Raw genomic sequence first — 26870 nt, 5'->3', positions numbered from 1 at the left:
GTCAGCGAACGAAAAGAGAGACACAATCTTCAAGCTAGGCACACAGAGCAGGGATAGTTACAAGGATGAGAGGCATGCGCAGACGAAGGTGAACAATGCACAATAAATACGCGAAAACTCGCAGCAACCGAAGAACCACGCAGCAAACACGTACGTGCACACGGTCCAGAAGCACGTGTGTCACGCTGCGTATCGACGCGGAACTGGCGATTTTGGCATGTTGGTGATTTGAAACTTCGATGTCGATTGCGTGAACGATTGTATTCAGCAGACTGTGAATTGGTGGAGCCTGGCATAAAAAGAAAAATCGTTAGACAATATGAAAAGCGATTGAAAATCTTCCTAAAAGCTATATTAGCAGAAAGTACTGTGTTATAAAGGTCCACGCGAGTTTCGACCAAGTTTTCTAGCACGTTATTTTGCAAGAAACGCAAGAAACCGAGTGTACAACCTGTTTCCGAACCTGGCAACCACAGCTGGAATCAGCGCCATCCTTGGCAGTTTCCTGAACCTCGCGTAGTCACATTTCAGCCGCCACCACATAGAGGGCGCAACCAGACATCCAATTTATGTTTTCTGTATTTTTAATGATTTCGTTAATAATTAGGCACGATTAGCGAAAATATGGGCTAGTAATCAGGACCTGGAACAGTAAACTATTTCATACTAAAACTATCGGCCTAAATGTCTGCCAAAAGGGGTCAAAATACTGGTTTTTGACTATCAAAAATTCGCGATTTCGCCTGTTTTCAAACTTTTTTTTTTGGAAAAATCAAAGGTTAAATTTAGAAAAAGGGCCTCGGTTGACGAAGCAGAATATGTTTTTTTTTTTCGGGCCTACAATTTTATTCAACTGTGCCAATCCCTAAGCGCTGTACCACTGCACTACCAAATGAAGTTTGCCAAAATTAACTGTTTTTGTCAATTTTCACGTGAGCATTCCGAAAAAACGTTTTCGTCATATTATAATAAAATTTAGCATACCTTTTTCGACTATATATGCAAACACCTGTAAAAAGTTTCAAATAAAATTATAGAGTAGGCGCCAAAAGATTTGCGGCTGACTGTGCTTCCGCGAAGTCAGTTTTTCTAAAGTAAATATCTGTCAAAATAAAATAAAAAACGGAAAAAGGGCCTCGGTTGACAATGAAAGCACTATTCTTCTATAACGTTCTAAAATTTGAAAGAAATTTCTACAATAGTGCATCCTGCACCACTGTTTTACGAAACCAAGTTTTGCCGAAAAGACCAATATTCGCGGGTGCCCACTGAAATAGATTTTTGCATTAGGGAAACAAATCCTACATCAGAGGAAAGATAATGTTGCACACTATAAGATTATTAATAACGCATAATTTTAGCAAGCTTGAAAACGCCACAATTGCATGTCGAAAACCCGCGGAAAGTGTCATAGGCCATGGCCGAGTGGGACCGCAGCCTTAAATGGCGTATTTTCGTGACCTTGGTGTTCATTGGGGGCATACGTTGCCGCGATTTGTATTAATAATAATAATAATAATATTAAAGTTCAGATAGTTTAGTACGGAATTTTTCAAGCTCTAATCTAATTTGTTGCTTATGATCTAATTTCAAAACAATGAACAAATATGACTATTAAAAGTGTGCTAAATATCATCGATGGTTCCAATTGCCTCATTTTTAATTAGCGAGTAATAAAATAAAAATAGTCAAAAATTAATGAAAACATTCTAGCTAATGTGAAAAATCCATGTAATATTACATAGATTGTGGGTAAAGTATATTTTGCTATCAAAGTCGCGACTTTTGACAATCGGCAAAACGTCCAAAGTCACTGCCAATATCCTTCAATACCAAATGCCGAAAAGTAAATATATATATATATATATATTTTTTTTTCTAATTATTTCATAACATTTAGTTACTTTCATTTTTACGCTCCGTCGTTTTGCCAATCTCAGCCTTTCCTGTTCAAAGGAACGCCTACCTCATTGCACGTCTGCTCACTGCAGCACGTTTCGTTGGCGTTGGAAGCCGGTGAAACAGTAGTGAGTTTTAGTACTGCGTATACGAGCCAACGCAAGTGCTGTGTTCTTGCGTTAGCCTTGCGTGTTCCACACAGCACATGCGCAAGCGCAAAATTGCGGTCTTGGATGGCGCATGGCGATGAGGCACACGCACAACACGGGGCACGCAAGTCTAACGCAAACGCACAGCGCTTTCATTTGCTTCTATGCGCAATAATAAAACTCTCCAGCAAGGTACGATCCCATACCGGCTGCAGCACTACGTTAGGACAGTGAAGCGTGTTGTTTGCATCCGGAAATGACATTTGGCGAGCCCTGATTGCGAGCAGTTCTGCCCTGCCCGCTGAGCAGGAGAATCGGGGGACCCTCACTAGAGCGCTTCTCGTTTCCGCCGCGGGCAAGCGAGCGTCGAGCTGGAGACGCGAATACGTTTTGGCGCTAAAATGGCCGATCGAAGCCGAAATTGGACAGAGCTGCGGACGCTAGAGAAAGCTGTACCCTGGCTACAGCGAGAAGTCGCTACCGGCCCTTTGAACGAATACGTGCAGCCTTGAAGTTCGCTGAGTGGTTGCTGCGGGAGACATGGCGGTGACGCGATCGCGTTTAGTTTTTTTCTCGAATACTGACCAGTGCCACTTTTGAATGCGCAAGCATTAAACTTCGCATGGAGCGAGCCAATGTCATCAGCTTTGAAGCCGCCGCGAAACGGCACCTCAACTCTTTTCTCCAAGTGAAACCGGCTCCCAGCTTTGAAACCACGCGAAAAGCCTAGCGAAACGGCACCTAGTTTCCCCGATTCCAAAGGAGCGGAGTGAAGCTGATGGATTTTGGCTTCGGTCTCATTGGCTGGCGCGCGTCTAGTTTCATGGAACGAGGCTCGCATTTACCGCTGCGCGTCAGTTTCAACGACCTCCACCCCATTGCGCTGCGTGTCCGCGGCGTCAGCGCGCCGGTAATGGCCGATTCACACGACGGACTGATCCGCGGGCGGATTGATCACGTGACGACATGTCTGCGGTCCGTCCGTCTCCCAAGCGCATTCACACAAGGGAGACGACGAGCAGACGCCAGCGAGGACGGACCGAACCTGGTCGCCACCCCAGAGTGCCGCGAAACTCCAACATCGAAGAGTGGCACCGTTGTCCAAGAGAGAAATCGAGGTTTCCTACCGCGATAATGAATCGTACGCCGCTGTTATGTACAGATCAAGACAAAACACCGTGAAAGGCTTCGCGCGAAGCGCCAGTAGCTTTACTAACCCAAAGCATGAGAGTGACACAAGCATGGTCCTGTTCGAGAAGGGTTCCGCGTAGAAGCGACGAAGTGCATGGGCTCGCGGAGGGGAGTTTGAACTTTATAGATGCCTTCGCGCACTCCGTGCTCGTGCACAACACTCAAGTTCACCACAGCCACAAGAGAGGTCTTGCTCGGTGAAATCCTTATTGGACGTGCAAGACTTATCGCGGCGTGCTAGACGATTTTTGACGGGAGCTTCTTGACGCGGACCCGGAGGAATACCGGAACCTGCGTCGCGTCAGCCAGACAGTTTGTGCAGTTTCTTTCACACGTGGAACCAAGAAACGCGCGTCAAAATGAACCAGCAAACGCACAAAACACAACGATGCGCCAGTTTTGTTTTCATCGTGCAGAAACAAAAACAAACAACAAGAAAACAGTGTATTGTTGCCAGACTAAATGCTTTTCAAGTCAATCTCCCGCCAAAAATCCGCGAGTGAAAAAGGCTTTATCAGTTTGCGCGTCCACGGACGAGGAGCGGATCGCAGAAATCGGTGACGTGCTGGTCACGTGGTACACGGTCCGCGGACGAGGTTTTGAGGGACATGCCCTCCAGCGATGACAAAAATCTAACAAAACGAAAAGACGCTCTTGGACGGAAAGCACACCCGTGGGGGCTTTCTCATTGACCGCGCGACTTCCGGCTTCTCTCGGGATTTTCTGGTTCGGCTGGCTTGAGCGGGTATGTCGCCTCCCCTACTTTCTATTTTCTTGGCATTCTAGTATGGCGATTACGTCAAATACGGCTCGAGAGCTCCGCAGAGTTTTCTAATCGCATCGCTCCGTGCAAAATGTTTCTCTGCGCTGTCAAATGCACACGCAACTCGGAGCGCTCCCTCATGCATTCCTGTGCTCAATCCTTGAACGTCTCTCAATTGGCAGGTGCGGAGTTTCTCCCAGATCAAGTATGACCTCCGGGACGTGGACACCTTCTACTTGGAGCCCGGAGACACGCGGCTGGGTCGGCGGAGGACGCGGTCCTTCCACGCGGCCGACGAGCTGCGGGACGAGGACTACGACCGCGGCGGGGACGCCGACCGGGTGCCGGACGGTGCGGACCGCGCCGACACCCCTGCGCTCCAGCGGAGCAGGGCAGGGAGCAGTGCCAAACCGGTGTCGAGGTCCGAGAGTGCACCCAGCCTCGAAGGTGAGTGCTGTACTCTTCTCGCAGCCGTCGTCAGAACCGCCTTCACGAACCACCACTTTGGAAGCGGCTATTTGGATTTGAGAAGGGGGTGCAATTTGCCACACACCAACCTTCTGCTATCACAACATGGAAAAGACAGTCTGCAGACACAGTCTGAGGCATGCTTCTCGCTCATATGTCAGTCAAGTTGATCATGCAAAAACTGTCAGCAGACATGGGAGAAGCATACATATGTGTGAAACAAACTTGCGTCAAACACGCTTGAGGCGCGTTCCTCCGTAGATTATTCTGTCATCTTCAGCGAACAGCGTGTCTTGTACAATATGTGATCAGTGTGGCAGTACATTATTAATAACAAGGCCATTGTGCTGGAATTTCTACCTCATCTTCCATAGTCTAACGCGGCGCAGCGATCGGACACGAGTGGTGCGTCCTTCTCGCTGATTGTACGCGAGTTCCAGCCGAACACTGACGCGACACTAGCATCTAATCGCTGCGTCGCGTTGGCCTTCTGTAGGTGACGTTGAAAATCCAGCAATATGACCTCCTTGTTTATGAGGTGCTGGTCTGGCTTGTTGAAAGAAACTAAATAAAGGTTGTTCTCTGGGCGCCGCCATTTTGTGGCCTATTGCAAAGTGAGCCCAATCGGGGATAGTTACGATGAAAAATTCCGACTTCGTGAACATCTGGGTACACGGTGGGGAAGATCAGACAACCTCGTTTTGCTCTGTAGGGGACCGTTATAACATTTCTGCCGGGCGGAAGAGCGGTTCCCGCTATTCTACCGGGTGATTCAAGGAGACGGCCGGCTCTTTAAATCGACCGGAAAATTCGGTTCCTAATCTATCGCGCTACGACTTTGTGCAGCGTTGCCCACAGATGGTGAATTTTTTTTTTTTTTGTAAAATTTGCAAAGAGCGAATTTACCTGAGGAAAAAGTAAAGAAAGAAAAAGGCTTAAGTCCTATGGAAACGCAACGACGCCACCGGTCTTCAAACAACGCGGCGCCGTTTTGCACGGGACACAAGAGATGGCGCAACGAACGCCGCCAACGAACGAGCATACGGCGCCGAGAGCCAGCGTCTTTAGCAGACAATCTTTTCGACTCAAAAGCGGCGTGCGTTCGGCGAACGGCGACAGTCGCAGAAATAAAAACAGGCGCGGTAACAACTAGGGGTGTCGCGAACTTTTGTCGAACCAGATTTTTTGGTCGAACTTCCGGGGTTCGACTGAGTCGAACCGGTTCGACGAACCTTCGAACTTTTCACCAGATTCGACCGGTTCGACTTTATGGACAGTGTGGCCAGACCTTAATACAAGCATGTCTAGGTTTGGAGAATTTTTTTTTTTATGCAAGGGGTTATTTTATTTTGTGAACAGCTGCAATTAAAAGAAACTAATTCTAATCACTGAAGAAGTTAATAACTTAATTTTTAGTACTGTATTGACTGAAATAGCCGATCAGCGCTGCACTTAATTCATCTCTTAGCCATTACCATCCAATCCGAAGCCAACTGGCTAGCCTGTCGCGCATGCGCACACGAGTCGAACCTCAATACAAGGTTCGACGAACTTTCCACTAAAAGTTCGAAAAAGTCGAACCTGGTCGAACTCGAACCGCGACCGGTTCGCGACACCCCTAGTAACAACAAGGAACTGCAGTTCCTTGTCTGCTTAAGACGCCGGCTCTCGGCGTCGTCTGCTCGTTCGTTGGCGGCAGTTGGCGTCGCGACCGCTTGCGCCATCTCTTGTCTCCCGTGCGAAACGGCGCCTTGTTGTTTGAAGACCGGTGGCGTCGCTGCGTTTCCATAGGAGCTAAGCCTTTTTCTTTCTTTACTTTTTCCTCAGGCAAGTTCGCTCTTTGCAAATTTTACAAAAAAAAAAAAAAAAATGCACCATATGTGGGCAACGCTGCACAAAGTCGTAGCGCGATAGGTTAAGAAACCGAATTTTCCGGTCGATTTAAAGAGCCTGCTGTCTCCTTGAATCACCCGGTAGATGAAGCGTCGGTAACAGTGATTTTAACCAGCAAGATGACTCAAGTATCGACCCTTATATTGAAGCGTAGCTTGTGTATTGACTCTGCAAGGAATTCTGTCTGGAGCCGTAACATGTCTCCCCTGTTTTGGGTAGGTCTCAGTAAAAAGTTTTAGTCGATCGTTTTGGCTTTCCCGCTACGATATACGTTAGGGCGGCGACGCTACTGCGCATGCGCGCTGCTAGCGGAAACATTGCGGAGCTGAGGAAGCTAGCGGAGACGTGCTGTGCGAACAAAATAGCGAGCAGAGTAGCGCGGCGTGCAAGCGTGGGTCTCGCGAGAACGAGTCTTGGAGATATTAGGGAGAGCCATCGAGGGACGCAATTCAAAAAGGCCGCCACGCCGCGCCTGTTCGGTCTATAATATATCTTGTTGCTGCAAGCAGCAGCCGCGACAACGCCGTTCCAGGACAGCAACAGGTAGCGATGTATGGCGGACACACTATACTCTGTTTCATACTTAGCGTGCAACGCTGTCAAAGCTACTGGCGCGAGCGCGTGGCTTCATTTATGGTTTTGTTTGCGCGAGAACGAGTGCAAGTGATCAACGAGATCAAGCCCCACGCTCGCGCCAGTAGCTTTGACAGCGTTGCACGCTAAGTATGAAACAGAGTATAAATCCGGCCACGGGGGGGGGGGGGGGGGGGGGGGGGGGGGGGGTTGGGAGGGAGTAGTAACAGAAGCTTCGCAATACGTGGTGCGGTGAGCGAAGGCTCCGGCCTCCTGGTCGGTCGCTTTGTTGTGAGGGCAGAACCGACCAAAGAAGCGAGCGAGCAGGTGGATCTGAAAGATTTCTGTGGCGTTTCATTTGCGGTGAACAACAACGCAACAGAAGTGCATCGGTTGTTGTCACTCATTTCTGAAATTTTTGCTCGATGGCTTTGGCGCTTGACACATATCGAAATGGCTTGGGCAGCTTGGTCGAATTACAAACATAATGGTCATCTGCTCGAAGAAGAAGCAAAGGTTAGCGCTTTGTTGAATAAAGAAGAATACTCTATCAAGCTAACGACGTTAATAAAAAGGTTTCAAAGAATCGCTTTACAAGTATTCGTTTTACGCGAGGCTAGTCTCAGAACGAGTTTCTGGTGGCGTTGCGTTAGCTCTAGAGATTCTGTAGTCTGTGGCGGGTTGCGGACGTTCCACTGAAGCTTGTAGTGGTGGTTCCGCTACACTATATATATAGCAGAGGTTGTAGCGGATTGCGGCTAGCGTAGTGGGTGTGAGTGCATGATCTACTAAAACACTCTAATGGTTGCTGGTGCTTCATATCTGAAAGGGGGTTGAGCAGGAATGGTAATAAAAACACATGAGGCAGATGCAACTTTGCGAACACTATTTGCTTTGCAGCGTTAGACACTGTCTTTAATTTCATGAATGGCACCGGAGTGAGCATATGCCTGTGTGTGCTGATTTTTTGAACTTGCGCTTGGACAGCAGAAGTAACAGTATGCCTCTAAAGGAAAGCGCACTTTAAAAAGCCAGAGGGACTGGAACGTTCTCGTTCTAGAGCTCGGCATATACCTCTCGACAGGAAGCATATGTGGTATTCATTTTATAGCTGGGTTTGTTCCTGCTGAACGGGTACTGACGACGTGCTGCCACAACGTTTTCAGGAAGGATATTTTGCAACGTTAAGTTTCTAATTGCTGGCAGAGGATAAATTGGATAACGTTCTTAGCCATCGTCGTGAGAAACGCACAAAAAAATAACATAACTATGAAACGTTATTGTACGAAACATCGAACTATGTCATACTGAAAGCTTTGGAGACGAAAAGACATACCAAAGGGGACAAACACAACACCGTCTCAAAACACAGCTGCCTTTGTTATGATTATAATGCAATTGATGGAAAGGTGCAAGCGAGCTGGACAAGATGACAGAAATAATCACTGGAGAAGGGGAACAAGAGAATAATCTCTCTCGTTCCCCTTCTTTAGGGATTATTTTTGTCGTGCCTTTGTGTTTGTTTTGTAAAAACTGTGTGTTGCACAAAACAAATTGAGACATATACAGTAATTATACAAATAGTTAGACAATTTGTTTTTGATGATTATGGTGTAAGTTCAGTAAATTTAGTCAGTTAGTTGTGCTATAAAAATCTTAAGACGATTTAATGACCTTAAATTAACAATTATTTTCTATTTTTTTCCATCATATACAAAAAGAGGAAGACAAGGCAAAAATTTGATTTACTTGCAGCTTGACGACTTTTCGATTCTTGTACAGGCTGTGGCAGAAGAGAGTCAATATGATTCAAGGAAACTCATCAGGAAAACAAAATTAGTAAATTATAATGGGTCCAATTAGTAACGACAACACCGCCAGCTAGGAGTGGCACTTGAAATAAGGTATAAAACAATAAAAAACAGGAAAACAGCCAAGCAGCACAAAAATGTTTTTATCACTCAGATGAAAAAAAAAACAATTAACCAATATGACATGCACTTTGACTTTCCAGTACTATCAAAATATATATATTAAAGTTTATTAAACAGTGATGGGAATGCTTATTTTGTCAATCAATCACTCTGAGCTATATTGTATCATAAACAGCTGTAGGGCCTTGTGAGGGTTACACTTGCACAAACTGAGACAGCACTAAAATGTACATACTACACAGCAATCCTTAGTATTATACTGCTCTTGAACTTTTTAAGAGAACTGAAAAAAATCCATGTCAGGGTTAAAACACCTGTCGTACATGAGCATCATACGCGTTAGCGGAGGACTACATTCTAAATAAGAAGGGCAAGAAAAAGACGTGGATCTGTTTTGTTGCTGGGGGACATGAATTGAGATTCTACTCAATAACACCTGGGAATCAATGACAGCTTTGAGCAGGTTATATAATAACACCGTGTCGCGAACTAGTCATCTGGCCGAAAGAGGCGATAAACCAAGAGTGTCCAAAGAAGTTCATAATAAAAAAGAAAAAGACCACTCCGTTTAATGTGGCGATTGCAGACGATTTTCACAAGTCGTCTTTGTACCCATTCCAACCTGAGCTCCTGACTCACACCCAAAAAAAAATTCATTATTGTAGAACGAAAATCCCACCGTGATATAACCGAAAACCGAAAGAGGTTCACTATGTAGGTGTAATTCCAGAAGTCACGGGTAATGTGTGCAATTGCGCCTAGGATGCGTAAGGAATCGTTGATAACCTTTGAAACGTGATAGTTAAAGTTCAGGATTGAGTCGACCAAAATGGCAAGGTCGTGTACAGCAGAAGATCTACAAATTTCAGAGCCCTCTAATGTGTAGGGATGAACACCAACATTTGCCCTACGGAAAAAAAAGGAAAAATCTTAGTTTTCGTAGAGTTTAAAACCAGGGAATTCGCGCAGCACAACAAATGAATTGCATCATCTCTTTGTAACAGTACACAGTCCTCGGTCGTGTAGATACGAAATGTTTTCAAATCATCAGCGAACTGAAGCATCACTGAGTCATTCACACTAGTTGCAGGATCATTTACAAAAAATGTTTAAAAGCAACGGTCCAAGGTTAGGCACTTTTGGTACCCCTGAGTTCAACAGACGAGGGAATGATTTGTATCCTATGTAGGAAACCATGTTAGAGCGTTCGCTAAGATAACAAGCAAACCATTCGCAGAAACCGGAGGAAACTCTCTTACGCAACAGCTTCAACAGCGATAAATTGTGATCTACATGGTCAAACGCCTTCGAACTGTCAAAATAAATAACATCAACGTGACTACAGGGCCCCACTATAGGCTCTGGGCAGGGTCCCAGAGAGCGCCACCGTCGGTTGGTCATCAGCGCCACCGTGGCCAAATGAGAGAAGACTGGGACGGCTAAAATCGGCATCGCCGCCGGCATACCCTTGCGAGATTACGTTATTACGAACTCCGAGCGTTGTGTTGTCGCGCTTTACACTACCAACTATTATAAGAATCTATCAAACGTTAAATATATACATGTGCACCCGTGTGTGGTTGTGTCGTTCTAGCCTTAGGGAGTTTTAGTAGCTGCCTTCCTCGATAGGTGAAGACAACCCAAAACGGGAGCTAATATTGCGGTCAAATATAAGTGAAAGCAAATAAACAAGGACCGTTTTTTTTTGTTTGTTTTTTTACGTTGTTTGCGCGCGCTTGAAGATAACAGAAGCGAAGACTTCCCCCGTCCAGCTTCCCTCCTCCACAAAAGCGCACTGCAAAAGCAGAACTAAAAACGCACCCCCTCCCTCCCTCTCATTCTTACGCACCCTTTTTTTCTTAGTGAACTCTTCCCGCATGAATAGCTGACCTCAATTTGGTGATCAGTTTGTTTCCAGTCCCCTCGTCGCCGTGTTGAAGACGATTGTGGTGTCCAAGAAATGTGTTTTTCCTGCAAGCTGAATGTAGTTTGGACGGTGGCGTACGCAGTTGCTCGGCGCAAGCGGATTCTCTTTCTCTTCGTTTGAATGTGCTGTTCACTTTTACATAAATCAAAAATAAACGCCGAATGGATAACCTTTTTTCGTGGGGCAAGTACATTTTTTTATTATTTCTTGGGTAGACTTTTCTCGCAGCGGAGACGAAGTTAGGACCGCTCAGACATGGGTAGAAGTAGAGCAACCATCTTGGGCAGCTACGCGATCATGCTAAAAGCTCAAACGACAGTTCGTTCTGCAATCGGCGAAGCGGACAAAGCGCTCACTTCGGTTTTCGGTAACTACGATCAAACGTCTACACAACGCCGTTCAATCAAGATGTGTCCGCGGAGCAGAGAGCAATGAGAGTGTCAAAGGTCTGACCTGATTTTAGAGTCATCGCATCAAGTCCAAAGACAACGCCGGGCTTCGAGCGCATTAATTCCAAATATCGAGTCATGTAGCGCATTTAGAATTGCATTTCAAGTCAAGCAATGTGAACGGAATGCTTATTTTACACGCTTTATGATATTTATTCATATCCGACAGCGTTGCATTTTCCACGGTTTCGACGGAAACCTGCGGAGTTTCACGTCTGCTAGGATTCCAGGGTTGCGACAGTGCGGTACGCAACAGTGCCTATAGCTTCGGCGTTTGCTCTTCTGCGACATCCGATAGCAATGTTAAGAATAAAAGACCAACGACGCATGAATCAACACCTTCAACTTGATGCGTGAACAGCCCCAGGAGCAAGCAGGCTCACGAAAGAGCCGTCTCAGTGTTGCAAATATTTTGAGCTAGATGGCGCAACGTGTCACACCAAACTTGACTGCCCGAACTCCAGAAAGGATACAAGATTTGTTTCAACAGATCGTCCACGACGAAAAACCTTGCTGGTTTGGACTGAGCGCCTGCTAAACACGAAAACTCACATCCTTAAAGATAACGTTTTCATGAACCTTGGAAAATGTGGAAAGAAATGCAATTGATCTGTAGTTATCGACGCGCATGGAGTTTCCAGATTTCTGAACTGGCACGATCCAAGCAGGTTTCCACACCGAAGAAAATATACTTGTTTTTAAGGACCTGCTAAAAGACGAAAGACGTTTACCAATCTCTGTAATGCGAAATTAGAGAGCAGCTCTTGAGAAGGAGGAGGGGAGGGTATGTCCCTCCTCCTTCTCCCTCCTCCTGCTCTTCCTTCATTATCCCCTCCTCTCCTATACAGTTTCCCTGCTGAATTTAGTGGGGAAACTGACGTCACGTTGCTTGGTGTCACTCACGTATGAGCAAATATAGTTACTCCGCTAGATTTAGCTGGAAAATTGACGTCACGATTCCTCAACGCCAATCTAATTCCCCGGAAAATTGACGTCACGTGACCTCAACACCAATTCAATTCTCCGCTAAATTTAGCTATTAATTGAATTGGTGTTGAGGTCACGTGACGTCAATGTTTCCGCTAAATCTAGCGGAGAAAATGAATTTATCCGTGAAATCTAGCGGAGAAGCTGAATTTTCCCGCTACATTTAGCGGAGAATTTAATTGGTACAGAGGTCACATGGCGTCAATGTTCCCGCTAAATTAAGAGCTGTTACGCCGACGCCGAAGCCGACGCCGCAGTACGCGGGAACGGGCGCCTAAGAGCTGCGCTCTAAAATGCAATGCAGTACAGGAGCTAAGATATCAGAGCACACTTTAACAATAAAGGCCGGGATACCACCTTCCTCGCATGATTTTTTTGGGCAAGTTATTTTATGGCCGAGACCGCGTCATCAATAGTCAATACAGTAATTGACATCAGAAGAGGATTTTCAGAACACAGGGTTGCGTTGTTGGACTGAGGGACATTGGGGTTTTCTATTAATGAGAAGAGTTTTGGAAAGAGATTGTAGACATTCAAGGAATCAGAGATGTGACCTGTCCAAGTCTTCAAAGTTAAAGTATCACCTTTCTCAATAGCACACTATAACTAACATATTCCCAGAGGCGGTCGGGAAAGCGCTTAAGGTCAGACTCAATGGAATCATGCAGTTGGCTTTGCCTCTTTCAATCAAACGCTTCACCGCAGAGCGATGCTTCTTGAATAAAGCGTGGCATTTTTCCGAACCAGACGACTTATATCTCTTTTGAAAACGCGATTTAAAAGTCAGTGCCCACCAGAGATCACGTGATAACCGCCACTGAGGAAGTTTACTTCGGCTACAACGTTTTATGGGTATGAAGAGGTTTAGACAGACCTCAAGAACCCTGTCAGCCGAGAGACGGCACACTCAACATCAGCGCTCTCGTAAACAGTGTCCCAGTTAACATCGCTCAAATGGGCGTACATTCTGAAGTAGTCACCACGAGCGTAGTGAAACATCGGAGCCCGCACATCCGTGGAGACAGCAGCGGCTAGACCGTAAGTTCATTGGATCGAACGCCGTTCACACGCGTCAGTTCATACACGGTCCTGAATTTTGTTTGACTTTCAACGCGTAACGATTGGCGTCGCTTTATTCGAAGGAAAACATCGACCAACAGCAAAACAAAAAAAATTATATTGACGTAAAAACGTCGGAGGTTCTACATAACAAAGATAAAGTCGCAATCGACGTCTGACTTATTCAAGAATTAAAAGGAATCGATTTTATAATTCTTATTTTCCTTATTGTAAATCTTTAAATTGAGTATGCAGCTGTGCTCTCCAAAGTAAGTTTGTTAATATTGAAAAAGAAACACTAATAAACCTTCTCGTATGGTGTCATCGGAACTTGCGAAACCGTACCGGAAAAGCTGCAGTCGAAACATCAAAAGAGAGAAATGAACAGTTCGAAACTAATTTGAGGAATGCACCACTCCTGGTTAAATGCTGTGATTTTTATGAATCTAGAGAGGCGGAAGGGCGTGTAAAGACGCACCCAAAGCCGCAATGCTCCAATAGTTCTGCGAGCGGCTTTATTCCAGGCCGTTCCAGTTCTTTCAGAACGTACACAGTAGTCTCCTAGCTAATTAAAAGAAGGCTAGGTTAACTTTTTTAGGAAAAAAAAAAATGAAAGGCCTTTGAAATTCTCTGTAATGCGGAATTAGAGTGCTGCTCTTCAGGAGGGGGAGGGGAGGGTACGGAGAAGGAGGTCACGTGTGACCTCACGAAGGTTAAAATTTCCCGCTAAATTTGGCCGGAAATTTTCCCGCTATATTTAGCGGGGAATATTTTCCGCTAATTCTAGCGGGGATATTTTCCCGCTAAATTTAGTGGGAAAATGTAACCCGATAAATTTAGCAGAAACATTTCCGGCCAAGATTAGGGGGAAAATTTTATCCTCGTGACGTGTGACGTCACGTGTGACGTCACGGGGGTAAATTTTTCCTGCTAAACTTGATAATAAAAAGCAGGCTAGGCTAACTTTTTTTTTAGGAAAATAATAATATACGTTCACAATTCTCTGTAATGCCGAATTAGAGTGCTGCTCTTGAGGATGGGGAGGGGAGGGTACGGAGGGGAGGGTCACGTGTGACGTCACGGGGGTAACAGTTTCCTGCTAAATTTGGCGAATATTTTGTCGCTAAATTTAGCGGGAAAATGTCCCCGCTAAATTTAGCGCAAAATTTTCCCACTAAATGCAGTGAAAAATTTTTCCCGTGTCAAGTGGCGTCACGTCTGACGTCACTTGACGTCACATGTGACGTCACACGTGACGTCGCACGTGACGTCGTTTTGGGAAACGTCCCATAATGCAACGCACGGTTACGCCGCGGCGACGGCGACGACGCTCAAGCTGGAAACGGGCCCCTAAAAGCTGCATTCTAAAAAGCTGACCTAATTCGCTTTTTAGGTCAGCCTTTTCCCGGCCTGGGTCCTGCAAGGAATGTATATTTACTTCTAGATAGCCGAGTACTCGTTGTATTTTTGTTAGCAGAGAGCAGCACCAGAAATTTTAGCGTGTGGTATTGGGCAGATATGATCTAAAAGTATTTGGAAGTACAAATGCTTGGCTATGTGGCATAGAGAGCTAGAATACTGATACTAAAACACATATATTAAAAAGTATCGTTATACTATTAGAAACAAATTTAAAAAAATAAAAGTATTCGAAAATACTAAATGGGTATTATATTTTGCTGAGACAGATAGAAATACTGAAGTGCATTTTTCTAAAACGAATGTTTAATATATTTTTTCAATCAGTAGAACTTGCTCGGGGCGGCCGCTAGTGTACGCTATAAAGAATAAAATGTATGATCTACATTACTCCAAGCAATTACCCCCCCCCCCCCCCCCCAAGACATCTTTAGAAATCAACAAACAAATACCTCACTCTAAATTTCCGGCTTAATTTTGGCATTGACGGTTTTTCGCTTTAAGCTGTTTCTTGTAAGGTTGAAACATTTCACGTTTTGATTACTAGCAAGGAAGGCAAGCGGTTTTTCACTAGGTTAAAAGAGCGATGCAACAGTTATTGTAGTTTGCGGAAATAACGCAAGAGCGAATCCCTGACGTTAATGACCTATGATACAGGCATTCGCTTTTCACCAGACGGAAAAACAAAAAACGCAAAATAAAACTTAAAAAAAAACAGAGCAGCGTTCACCCCGAGACGCAAAAAACCGCAAAAATAAATTAAAAAAAGAAAAGAAGCAGCGTTCACCCCCTCAACTCGCAACCAGAACAACGGCCACGTGATCTGGAGCCTATTATATGTCACCAATCTTAATTATAGCCACGTGCTGGGGCTGGCGAAGCACATGACATGCGCTGAGTTCCGGGCATTGTTATTATTCGACTATCGTCGTACAATCAGCGAGTGGACACGGGCCACTACCCGAATGGTTGTCGAGCCCAAATCACAAGCCCAAATCGAGTGCTCACGCAATGCTGGGGTCCAATTTATGAGCCGCGCATCACAGTATCGCCACTGGGGGCTACTGGGATCCCCCAGCTATCTCATCAAGTTTTGAGTACGAGAGATTGGAAGAAAACGCTCCCTTTTGTTCTTCAAATGACGCTGCAACAAAGGAGTTTCTTGGTCAGTGGTGTTGCGTGTGGGTATACTCGGGTCCCACTAGTGCCAGTAATCTTGTGTAAACAGCAAAACACTCCAAGCGAATATCGTTGCACGGCCCTTTTAAAAAACTTTATAAAGGTTGGGTCACGTTTTTCTTTTTCTTTTTTTTTTGTCGTAGCTTGAATTTTTCTTAGGCAAAAAGCCACATGGTGTTTTAAGATCAGTCTGTTTGGTGTCCTCCCTAATAATCTAGAGACGTCATCATGCTTTTTTTAAATTCCGGGCGCCTTTTTGAACAGCGAGTTTTCGGCGTCACGGTGGAGCAAACCGGTGTTCTCTTATATAAAAATAGTCAACCACCGTACTAAAATCTGGTTGTCATTTTGCTGTATAAAAATGGAATTCAGGTAGGTTCAAAGACAAAGCGTTCCCAACGAAGCTTAGTATGCACAATAACAAGGTCAAAGCGCCCCTTTCGCCGCTTATCCCTCCCCCTTAAAGGGTAACTGCAAAGGAAAAAAAGTGTTTTTTTAAACAGCCTAATTGGGAAGACCATGTCACAAAACCAATGTTCCGCGAAAAAATATTTTTTTTAGCAATATTTACGTCACAGGACATAATTTAGTCGGAGTCAGAACCTCTCCACATTTGAAACTCCCGCTCTTTCGACCCCCCCCCCCCCCCCCTCCCCTCCCGGAGGAGAACTACGCCCCACCCCTCAATCTCGGATTTGCTCTTTTTTGTTGACTTGGCTGCTGAGTTGAACGACGCGGCGACTCGACTTCCGGTAAGATCTGGCAACAACGCACGCAAAACAGGACGCCGGTATTGTTTTGGTTTGACGGTACACGAGAAGCTGCGGGGTTTGCGAGCACATAGCGAAAACGTGACCGGAGAAGTGCCCCTGTGATGTTCCCGGAAGACGCAAAGTATCATTCGTAATCGTCGTGTGTGCTTTGAAAGCGAAGAGAGTCACAGGGTCCACGAGTGTGCAACCACAAGCCAACGTTCACGACACTGCGTTGACTTCGGCGATCTCGTTCTGTTTGGTGCAACACGGCGATGCGACAAAGAAGTGAAACGTTCGTGGTGTGTGTGGTGCAGTGCTTGGAAGTAGACACCCACACTAACAAGGAGAGCATATTGGCTGTTGCGGGGTTGCGGTTCGGCGGATTCAGTCCCGTCCTCGTCAGCTGATCCAGTCAAACTGGTCCGGGAGGACGCAGCAAGCGTTTTTAAAAGTAAATCTTCCTTCGTTCCGTTTCAAAATGTGGAAGATTCCCGACGCATACCGTGAGTAAAAAGCTGCGGGCGTTTTCAACAAAATTACGTCGTTTTAATTGAACAATGAACTCCAAATTGTTGTCCTAAATCTGCCGTTTTTATGCTTCGTGTTGGACTGCGTTTGCACAGCGACGTGTTGCGCTCATCGTGCGGTGTGATTTAATTTGGGCAAGATTTCCTACCTGCCCACAGATGCATGAGCTGAGACATTTTTACGCAATGAACATATTGTTTTTTTTTATTTTTTTTTATTTTGGGAAGAGGCGTTGTGCATTTATTACGGTATAATCATTTGAAAGTTCAGATATTGGGGAGGGCGAGCAAGCTTTCCGAACTTCGTCTCTTTGCTCTCTGGCACTGCCCCTAGTTTCAAGCTTCAGTAGACATACATACTAGCAGGTACAAACTGCTCTAAAGCAGGTAAAAGACTGGGAACTCGGGATGGTGCGGACTCCGTATTTCGCGCTTTTCGCAAGGTGACTGGGGAAGTGCTTTAGCAAGGCATGCGGAATATGCAACCGATCTTGTTATGCCCGTCGTTTGCGTCTCTCCAGCAAAACGAATAAGATAATCTGCAAAGCCGCGATCACAAGCCAAGATCTACGATAACAGTACACATTCATTCAAACAACTTTACGTAAGATGGTTCGAAAGCCGAGAAAAAAATCTGTCGGCTGACGCAGAATTCGGACGTCCGAGGGCTTCTGTGGACAGCTATTACGTTATCACCTGGCTGTGCCAGGTTTTTTACATAACAGCTGTGTCTGGTCGCGGACGTTCAATGCACCCGGGCACCCGGTGCGAATCTCGACGGCCTCCAAAGCGATATGACAAGAACGTAACTGGACACGTTTGTCGATACGCGAACGCCCGATTGCCTCTAGCCAAATAGCATTCCTTTCGGGGCAACATGGCTGCTGGAAGGCTCACTGTCGGGATCACTCATCTGGCATCTCCGAAAAGTCAGCATTTGCACGCGCAAGCGCAAAAAAAAAAAAAAAAAAAAAAAAAAACAAAAAACAACACGCTATGCAAGCGAAGAGGAAAACGAAAGAACCGCGCTATGAAAGCCTAAACCCCGCGTCGCTTCCTATCACTAACTCCTGCGAGGGCTTAAAGTCTGGGGGGTCTCAGGGGGTCTCAGACCCCCCCCCCCCCCCCCCCCCACTGATTTTAACGGGTGGTTTGGGGCCTTCCTCCACAGCGCCAGCATTAGTGAAATCAAAATCCTATCTTGCAATAAAATAGCTTGCTTTCAGGGATGTGACATTTGGGGATTAGCATTTTGAGGGTTGCAGGTACGGCGGGGACATAGCCAGCCGTCGGTTTTATTTTATGTGCATCTAATACATTTCGTCATAACCTCCCCGCCCTCCTACCTTCTTGTAGGGACTGTCGTGATAATTCGGATTGACCACACAGAGACAGACAGAACAGCACCAGCGCTGGGTTAAGCACGCGCCCCCAACTGGCTGCCCCCTCTCGGGGTTTTATTGAAACGCATAAACGTGATTATTACCACATCCCCCTTTCTCTACAATGGGCTTGAAACTAGTTTCTGAATCTCTGGGGTCGAATGATTCGTCGCCCAGCTCTAGTGAGAGTGTAGGGCTCCTCTTTCCTTGTGCAGGAGTCGATGACAGATTCTTCCGGAACGAGAGCCGTAGCTGGACCTCCCTCTGGGTCCAGTACCTGTTCCGATGTCGGAGTAGATTCTTCCGGACCGAGAGCCATAGGTGGACCTCCCTCTGGGTCGAGTACCTGTTCCGATGTCGGTTCTTTGTCCTTAACGCACGGGGTCTGGACATTCTCGCCTGGATTGATCATTTGTTCGCATATCGTTTCTTCGTCTCCATTGTATCCGGTTTGAGCACTCTTTCTCGGTGTTTCTGCTGGGACTAAATGGTAGGTATTCCGGACGAGTTGTCTAGACGGTGTCTCCACCACGAAAGATCTCGGGTTGTTCGTTTTCCTCACAATCTGCCCCGGCGTGCCAGGGTCTCTGACCCAAACAGAGCCACCGATGGACGGCTCCTTGTGGCAGCTTACTCCGTGCCGTTGATTGTATCCTTGGGCCTGCCTTCTTTTCTCTTCCCTATCTTTTCTTCGGAAATCAGCGTGGTTTGGCATTTTAGGAGTTAACATGGATGGAAACATAGGCAAAGTTGTACGTAGTTGCCGTCCCATGAGTAGTTGAGTTGGACTATATCCGCAGGGGCCTGGTGTAGTTCTGTAGATCAGAAGTGCCAGCTCTGGGTCTTCGGCCTTTTTCAGGATGTCTTTGGCAACTTTTACCATGCGTTCTGCTTCCCCGTTACTCTTGGGATAGTGTGGGCTGCTTTTAATGTGGCGAATCTGGTACTTTCTTGTGAATTCGTCGAAACTCTTGGACACGAACTGCGGTCCGTTGTCTGACCTGAACACCTCCGGTATCCCATGGCAGGCGAACACAGACTTTAGGTCCGCCACAATCGCTTCCGATGTTGTTTGCTTCAGCAGACACACTTCTAGAAATCTGGAGTAGTAATCTACAACTACAAGGTAGTGCTTGCCGTTCAATTCAAAGAGGTCGGCTGCAACACGTTGCCAAGGATAGTCGGGGAGCTCCGATGCTATCATAGGTTCCACTTTTGGGATGCGCTCTTGGGTGCAGCTTGTGCAGTTGGTAACCACCTCTTGCAACTGAGTGCTGAGTCCTGGCCACCACACTGACATTCTTGCTCGTTCTCTGCACTTGGACACCCCTTGGTGCCCTGCATGTCATTGGCACAGCACTTTCTCTCAATAACTTCGGGATCACTAACCGATTGTCTTTCACGAGGAGATCGCTCTGTACCGTGAGGCTGTCTTTATTCCTGAAGTAAGGAGCGATCTCAGGTGGGATGGCCGTCTTGTGGGGCCAGCCCTTTGCACAGTACTCTCTTAACTTGCAACATACAGGATCTTGACTCTGAGCAGTGCGTATTTCGTCCAGATAGTGACTCGTAGCTGGCAGGAAGCTTGTCACAAGCTGGACGTACGCCTCTAACTCCTCTTCCATCTTCTCAGGGGGCTCTACTGGGGATCTCGAGAGAGCATCTGCCGTCCATAAATCCTTCCCGGGTACATGTTCTATGGAGTAGCTGAAACGCATGAGTCTGAGCTTGAACCTCTGGATTCTTGCAGGAATGGTATTCAACTCTCGGTCACCCAATAACGCAATTCGGGGTTTGTGGTCCGTTTGCACATGAAACTTGGTTCCTATCAGGAACTTTTCAAAGCGTTCGCGTGCCCAAGTGACCGCATAAGCCTCCTTTTTGTATTTGCGCGTACCTTCCTTCCGTCTCACTCAGTCCTTTGGATGCAAAAGCGACCGGGCTCACCAGTCCTTGTCGATCCTTCTGCAACAGCACTGCGCCTAGCCCATACGCCGAGGCGTCTGCCGACACTATCAGCTGCTGTCGGGGATCATAGAGTGTCAGCGTTGTAGCTTCCGTGATGTCTCGCTTCACCTGGTCGAATGCTCCTTGCTGCTGGGCGTCCCAGTTCCATTCTGTGTCCTTTCTGAGAAGATCTCGGATGGGTTTTAGCTTCTCCGACAAGTTGGGTATAAACCGTCCAACCTGGTTAGCCATGCCGATAAACTGACGAACTTTAGTAACTGTTATAATTATAATGCAATTAAATGCAAAGGTGCAAGCGAGCTGGACAAGAATGACGAAAGTAATCCCTGGAGAAGGGGAACAAGAGGGACAAAGGACAAACTTAAATCTCCAAACACAGCTAGGTGACTGGTGAGCGACCAAAGAAATCCGCCTGGTCCGGGCATCGAACCCGGGACCTCTCCATTACAAGTGGAGCGCTCTACCAACTGAGCTAACCAGGGGTTAGACGTCAGTAGAGCAAACGGGTTTTATCAGCTGCCACCAGTCGAACTCCAACAAGGATGAAGCTTGCAATTTAAGGTTATAATTATATGCAAAGGTGCAAGCGAGCTGGACAAGAATGACGAAAGCAATCCCTGGAGAAGGGGAACAAGAGGGACAAAGGACAAACATAAATCTCCAAACACAGCTAGGTGACTGGTGAGCGACCGAAAAAATCCGCCTGGTCCGGGTATCGAACCCGGGACCTCTCCATTACAAGTGGATTGCCTTTGCACCTTTGCATTTAATTGCATAATAATTATAACCTTAAATTGCAAGCTTCATCCTTGTTGGAGTTCGACTGGTGGCAGCTGATAAAACCCGTTTGCTCTACTGACGTCTAACCCCTGGTTAGCTCAGTTGGTAGAGCGCTCCACTTGTAATGGAGAGGTCCCGGGTTCGATACCCGGACCAGGCGGATTTTTTCGGTCGCTCACCAGTCACCTAGCTGTGTTTAAAGATTTATGTTTGTCCTTTGTCCCTCTTGTTCCCCTTCTCCAGGGATTACTTTCGTCATTTAGTAACGGTGTCCGGTGCCCGGAAGTCCGTGATTGCCTTCACTCTTTCGGCGTCTGGCTGGATCCCTTCCGCACTCAGGATGTGTCCCAAGAACTTCAAAGATGTTTTTGCGAACTCGCACTTGTCGTTAAGTGTGATTCCCGCAGCATTCAGTCTCGAAAGAACCTCCTCCAGCGTCTCGTCGTGTTCTTTGAGATTTCTTCCCGTGATCAAAATGTCATCCATGTGACACAACACTCCAGGTATCGCCTCAAGAACTTTATTCATACGTCTTTGGAAGTGCTCAGGCGCCAAGGAGATGCCAAAGGGGAGCTTTTGGAAACAGAACCTGCCAAAAGGGGTTATAAAAGTTGTTAGCAGCTGTGAGTCTTCAGCCAATTTCACTTGCCAGAAACCCGCTTTGGCATCCAACTTCGAAAAAACCTTTGCGCCAGCGAGACGCCCCAGTGTTTCTTCTACCGACGGGAGCACAAGCTTCTCCCTTTCGATGCACTTGTTGAGGTTTGTCAGGTCAACACAAATCCTGACTTCCCCACTTGATTTGGGGATCACCACCATAGCTGAGCACCAGGGAGTCGGCTCTACGACTTTCCTAATAATGCCGTCTTTCTCCATCTCCGTCAGCTGAGCCTTGACCTTATCCAACAAAGCCAAGGGCACTCTCCGTGACGTGTTTACTGATACTGGGCTTGCACCTGCCTCGAGCTTGATGTGGTAGTCACCTTTCATTTCCCCGAGACCCTTGAACATTCCTGGGAACTTTTCTTTGTACTTGGCACCTGGGTCTGCTGTAACCGCTTGCAGCCGCTGTACAATCTTTAGACCCGTACTCGCCCGACGGCTCAAAACAGAGGTTCTTCCAGCCCTTGGATTACATACATCTCATCTCGGACGCTGTTGTTTCCACAGCTTAGGGTGGCTTGAACCTTTCCCAACACCTCCAGTGGCTGTCCGCCGGCACCGTAGAGTTTCACTGCAGTGGGTCGTACTGCACTCACATCTCTAACAGCCCTCAGTGGCACCGCATTTATATCTGCCCCGGTGTCAATCTTGAAAGTGATTGGCTTTCCATTGACGCTGAGCTCTTTTCTCCATGCTGATGCACTGCTACCCTCCTTGAGTGCGCCCAGTGACCATCTTTCCAGTAAAGGTTCATTCTTTTCTGTGGTGACTTCTCGTAGAGTTTTCTTGTAGCACATCTTTTGCCAGGGGCCTTTCTTGCCACATGAGTGACATTTGGACATGGATGCCGGGCAGTTGCTCTTTTCATGAAAGCTTTGTCCGCCGCACTTCCCGCAACCGTATAGCGGGCTCTTCCACCCCGCAGTCGACGTTTTCCGGAGGGCGTCGACAGACAGTTCTTCTGCTGGGTTCTCCTGGCGCACGACAGCCTGCTGCTTTCGTGCGGCTTCCTTTTGTCTCGCCTTTTGTAACGCCTTCTCCAGGGTGAGTTCGGGATCAGTTTGTGACGTCTCTGACAGCTTCCCGTCCTGTAAGCCGACCACCAGGCGGTCGCGCACCAATTCTTCTTTGAGTGCTCCGTACCCGCAGTGGGCCACCAGTCTGTGTAGGGCCGTTACGAAGGCCTCGACGGTCTCGCCAGGTTCTTGCTTGCGTTGATGAAACCTCGCTCGCTCCTAAATAACGTTTCTTTTTCCGATGCAATGATTTTGGAATACTTCCAGCACCTTTTCGAAGTCCACTTTGTCTTCTTCCGTCAGCGTTGCTGCTGCGAGTATGTCCTCGGCATCTCCCCCTAGGCAGTAGATTAGAGCGTCTACTTGAGCTGCTCCTTCTTCTTCCATGAGTCACGAGACCCTTCTGTACCTGAGGAAACGACTGGACCAAGCCGTCCACTCCTCTGGGCGTTGAAAATCGAACGCCGTCGGTGGTGCGAAACCGAAGGCTGGCCTGGTTTCCCGGTGCTCGCCCGCCGCCATCTTGACCGGTTGCGGTTAAGTGTTCGCAGCTAGGCTTAGCTCTTTGCCTCTGACGTACCCGGACTACCCGACCGTTTTCTTTCTTCCCGGTCGGACGCCTCTTCTGCTGTGACCGCCGCTCGTCACGCCTGCCCTTTTCACTGCTATGGCCGCTCGCATCCCACTTCTGACACCATGTCGTGATAATTCGGATTGACCACAGAGAGAGAGACAGAACAGCACCAGCGAGCTGGGTTAAGCATGCGCCCCCAACTGGCTGCCCCCTCTCGGGGTTTTATTGAAACGCATAAACGTGATTATTACCACAGGGACCACCCTCAACTTACGGGAGACTTCAAGCACTGCCTGCGACAGCTGCTAAACATACACTACTTCACTTCAAGAAGTCTCACTCAAGCACCTGGGTCAGCACGAAACACTGATCACTTCGCCGAAACGATTAGTCGAGGTAGGCGAGACAGGCGGGAGCAGAGACTTCGGCGGCCGCGGAAGAATGGCGAAGCTTTGTTTGTTATGGTATTTGATTTGATTTGATTTGATTTATTTTGCACAGATCAGGCACGTACACGGCAGCGTGCAAGGCGAAGCAGAGAGGTTAAAACCCTTACGCCTGTGCGCCTGCTTGCCTGCCGCCGTGTACATAAGAGTCACAAAATGACGTCCACAAAACTAAGATAAGATGCGACAAGGAAATAAAATAATGACAATGAAGCTAAATACAGGGTGAGAAAGCTGAAAGTTTGCGCCAGTTTAGATTAGAGCACAGTTCACACCCGCAACCGAGTAGGACGGAAAGAGGCAAGGCCGGCCCCCAAGCCCCCCGCGACGCCCTAAGACCAGCTCCGCAGCAGTGCGTCCGGTCCCAAGACGTCGCAAGAGGCCCAAAAGGCCCAGCCCCACCCCTCCTCCGTCCCACTCCACCGCAAGTGCGCGAGCGCGCCTAACCCTGACTTGAAGACATTTGTCCTGCGAAGACTCTACAGAGAGCCTGGGACTCCTCAGGCTCCCTGGGCAAAGGACTACGGGCAGCCAATGGCATGGACAAAAAGTCCCTGATAGCCGCAGGCATATGAATCCAAGCGGAAGTGCCCGTCTTGTAAACCTTTTGTAAAGAATAATAACTCTCTTTACATGGGTTATTCTTTAAACGTAAACATATGCCGCTCAAAAGGAAATTTTTGCAACATATAACAAAGGTTTAACAACCAAGATCTAAGCTGTCAATCGAACTCTTAGCCAATGAGAAGTGTAGCAGTCAATTGGGATTCAACGTCACGGAATCCCAACTTCGAGGCGCGAGATTTAAAACGGGCGAAATAACCGCAAACTAAAATCAATCGCACGCAATAAGTATTGCTGTAAATTTTTTTTTCTCGCGGAAAAATTTTTTTTTTGACATGCTTGTCTCAATTAGGTTGTTTAAAAAAAAACTTTTTTTTGTGTTTGCAGTTACCCTTTATTTCGAAAAAAAAAAGAAAAAAAAATCCTAAAACAAGGGCAATGTTAGTTTGGGTTTCTGCTTAGCGGTCACGGGTTCTCTGGAAGTTGTAGCGAGATACATCGGCGCCCCATAGTATCGGTATCCACGGTATACTCACACAAACGTATAGCAATACAAAAATAAAATTAAAAATTCTCTTTCTAAAATACGGCTTGTTTCAACCCCCCCCCCCCCCCACGGAAAGAAAATATCGTTTTTTTTTACTGCAAAAATAAACTAGAAATCTGGCGTAGCACTATTGTCAAAGTTTCAGAACGAACTGTTATCTCAATCGAAAGTTACCAAAATTTCTCACAAACTCAATAACAAATCGGGCCCGTTTTCGCTCTTTTTTGGTAACTGGCGTCATTCAGCTCCATGTACTCAAGAGTTCCGTCGTCCGCCATTTTCCCACTGAAAATCATAATAAAAGAAACATATCTTTTGGATTAGATAATGGTTTGTTCTGAAATTTAGGCGTCTGGGTCGAACCGCTATAGCTGGGTTTGAGTTGAGAATGGGCGTTCGGCAATGCGTAATTTATGTTTGCAGAAAAAAAAAAAAACATTTGTAATTCTTTTTTTGGGGGGAGGCCCTGTACTATGGCGATATTGCCCAATCCTGCTCTGGTATAACCGCAAGGAAGGGCATCATGCTGCGACTCCACATGCGCGTGGCGAGTGATAGTCCGTAAGTGCAGGAATTTTCCACCGGTTTACTTCCAATTGGTAGCTTCAGGAAAATTCTCTTAACCACTTTTAAATAACGTTTTTTAAAGAAGCATTTGATTTCGCATGCTTTCGATAATCTAGGACATTGGACCGCTTTTTCCGCAACTTACTAATGTAAGAAAAAAATATTCCTATAAAGTCTCGCTACGTTTAAGAAGGACATGAGCTTAGCTACAAGCAGTTTTATGATATCTCTCGAATGCGCATTGACCGAAAGTAGACATTTTTAACATGAGTGCACCTTAATCGTTTTCTAATTTGTTCTCCCTGTTTCGTCGCCTCCATTCCCCCTGAAAGATTAACCCCAGGGTGTTGCTAGCAGATCTTCCACATTCGAAAGCAGTACTTTGAAGAAAACGCGATTGACTCTGCTGCGCCACCATCTTCAAGTTTCAGTATACTCTCTCTGTGCGAGGCAGCGGTATGCACTGCTTTAGTTCCCTTCGACACGTCTGGTCTCGTGCCTATCTAAGATTAGGAGGGAGATCATGGTTTCAAGTAAGATAAATTAATTGAGAACAGGTGGCTTTTATTTGAAATAGAGTTACTACATACTTCAGCGCGCGTGGTCCGTTGATGTATAAAGTGACAGTGCGGTGGGAGTTACGCGTTCGCCAACCAATCAGCTGCCTCTCTTTCATCCCCCGACCCCACTCTCTGTAGGTATACATGAACTGAAACGTAACCACGTAGCGAAATATAGCCCTACGACTGGTGCACCGAGCACGTAGTTCGTTGCACTTACTCGGTACTAGGCTGCTGCGGAAGCAAGAACTGCGTCGTGGGTCATTTTATTTCTCGTAATTCCAGCGAACTGTGTCGCTGAAGGCTGTAGGAGTTATTTGATGGGAACGAGTGCGTCTAAAAGTTTAGATTTCGGTTGCTCAAGCTGTGTCCCCCGAAGAAAGATGCTTGTATAGCCGCCGTAAAGAGAAGGAAGTAAGACGACTCGCCATGGCGCCCGAATGAGCATTGCCGGACCCGCAGCGTCCATTTTGTCATGGGTACGCCTCTTTTTTAAGCTTCTGACGAGTGTTGCACGCGTTAAACCTCGATTTGCAACCATCTTCCACCCTCAAATCCGAAATTTCGAAGCTTCTGGCGCTGTACGATAGGTGGTGCGTTGCAGTATACGGCCCAATATACGGCTCTGCCG

At 46.8% G+C, this 26870-nt stretch overlaps 1 protein-coding gene across 1 annotated transcript in view; it reads left to right on the top strand.

The window, feature by feature from the left end:
• The window catches only part of LOC121835843 (echinoderm microtubule-associated protein-like CG42247), a 178334-nt gene that overhangs the window by 79209 nt on the left and 72255 nt on the right, over positions 1 to 26870 (top strand). Inside the window, exon 2 of the mRNA XM_042290358.1 lies at positions 4185 to 4449. Coding sequence (XP_042146292.1) covers positions 4185 to 4449 — 265 coding nt within the window. The remainder of the gene's footprint in view (positions 1 to 4184; positions 4450 to 26870) is intronic.

Source organism: Ixodes scapularis, unplaced genomic scaffold (genome assembly GCF_016920785.2).
Source record: "Ixodes scapularis isolate PalLabHiFi unplaced genomic scaffold, ASM1692078v2 PGA_scaffold1__304_contigs__length_218370807, whole genome shotgun sequence".
Lineage (NCBI taxonomy): Eukaryota > Metazoa > Arthropoda > Arachnida > Ixodida > Ixodidae > Ixodes > Ixodes scapularis.
The sequence above is the reverse complement of the archived record's forward strand: the minus strand, read 5'-3'. Positions and strand labels throughout refer to the sequence as shown.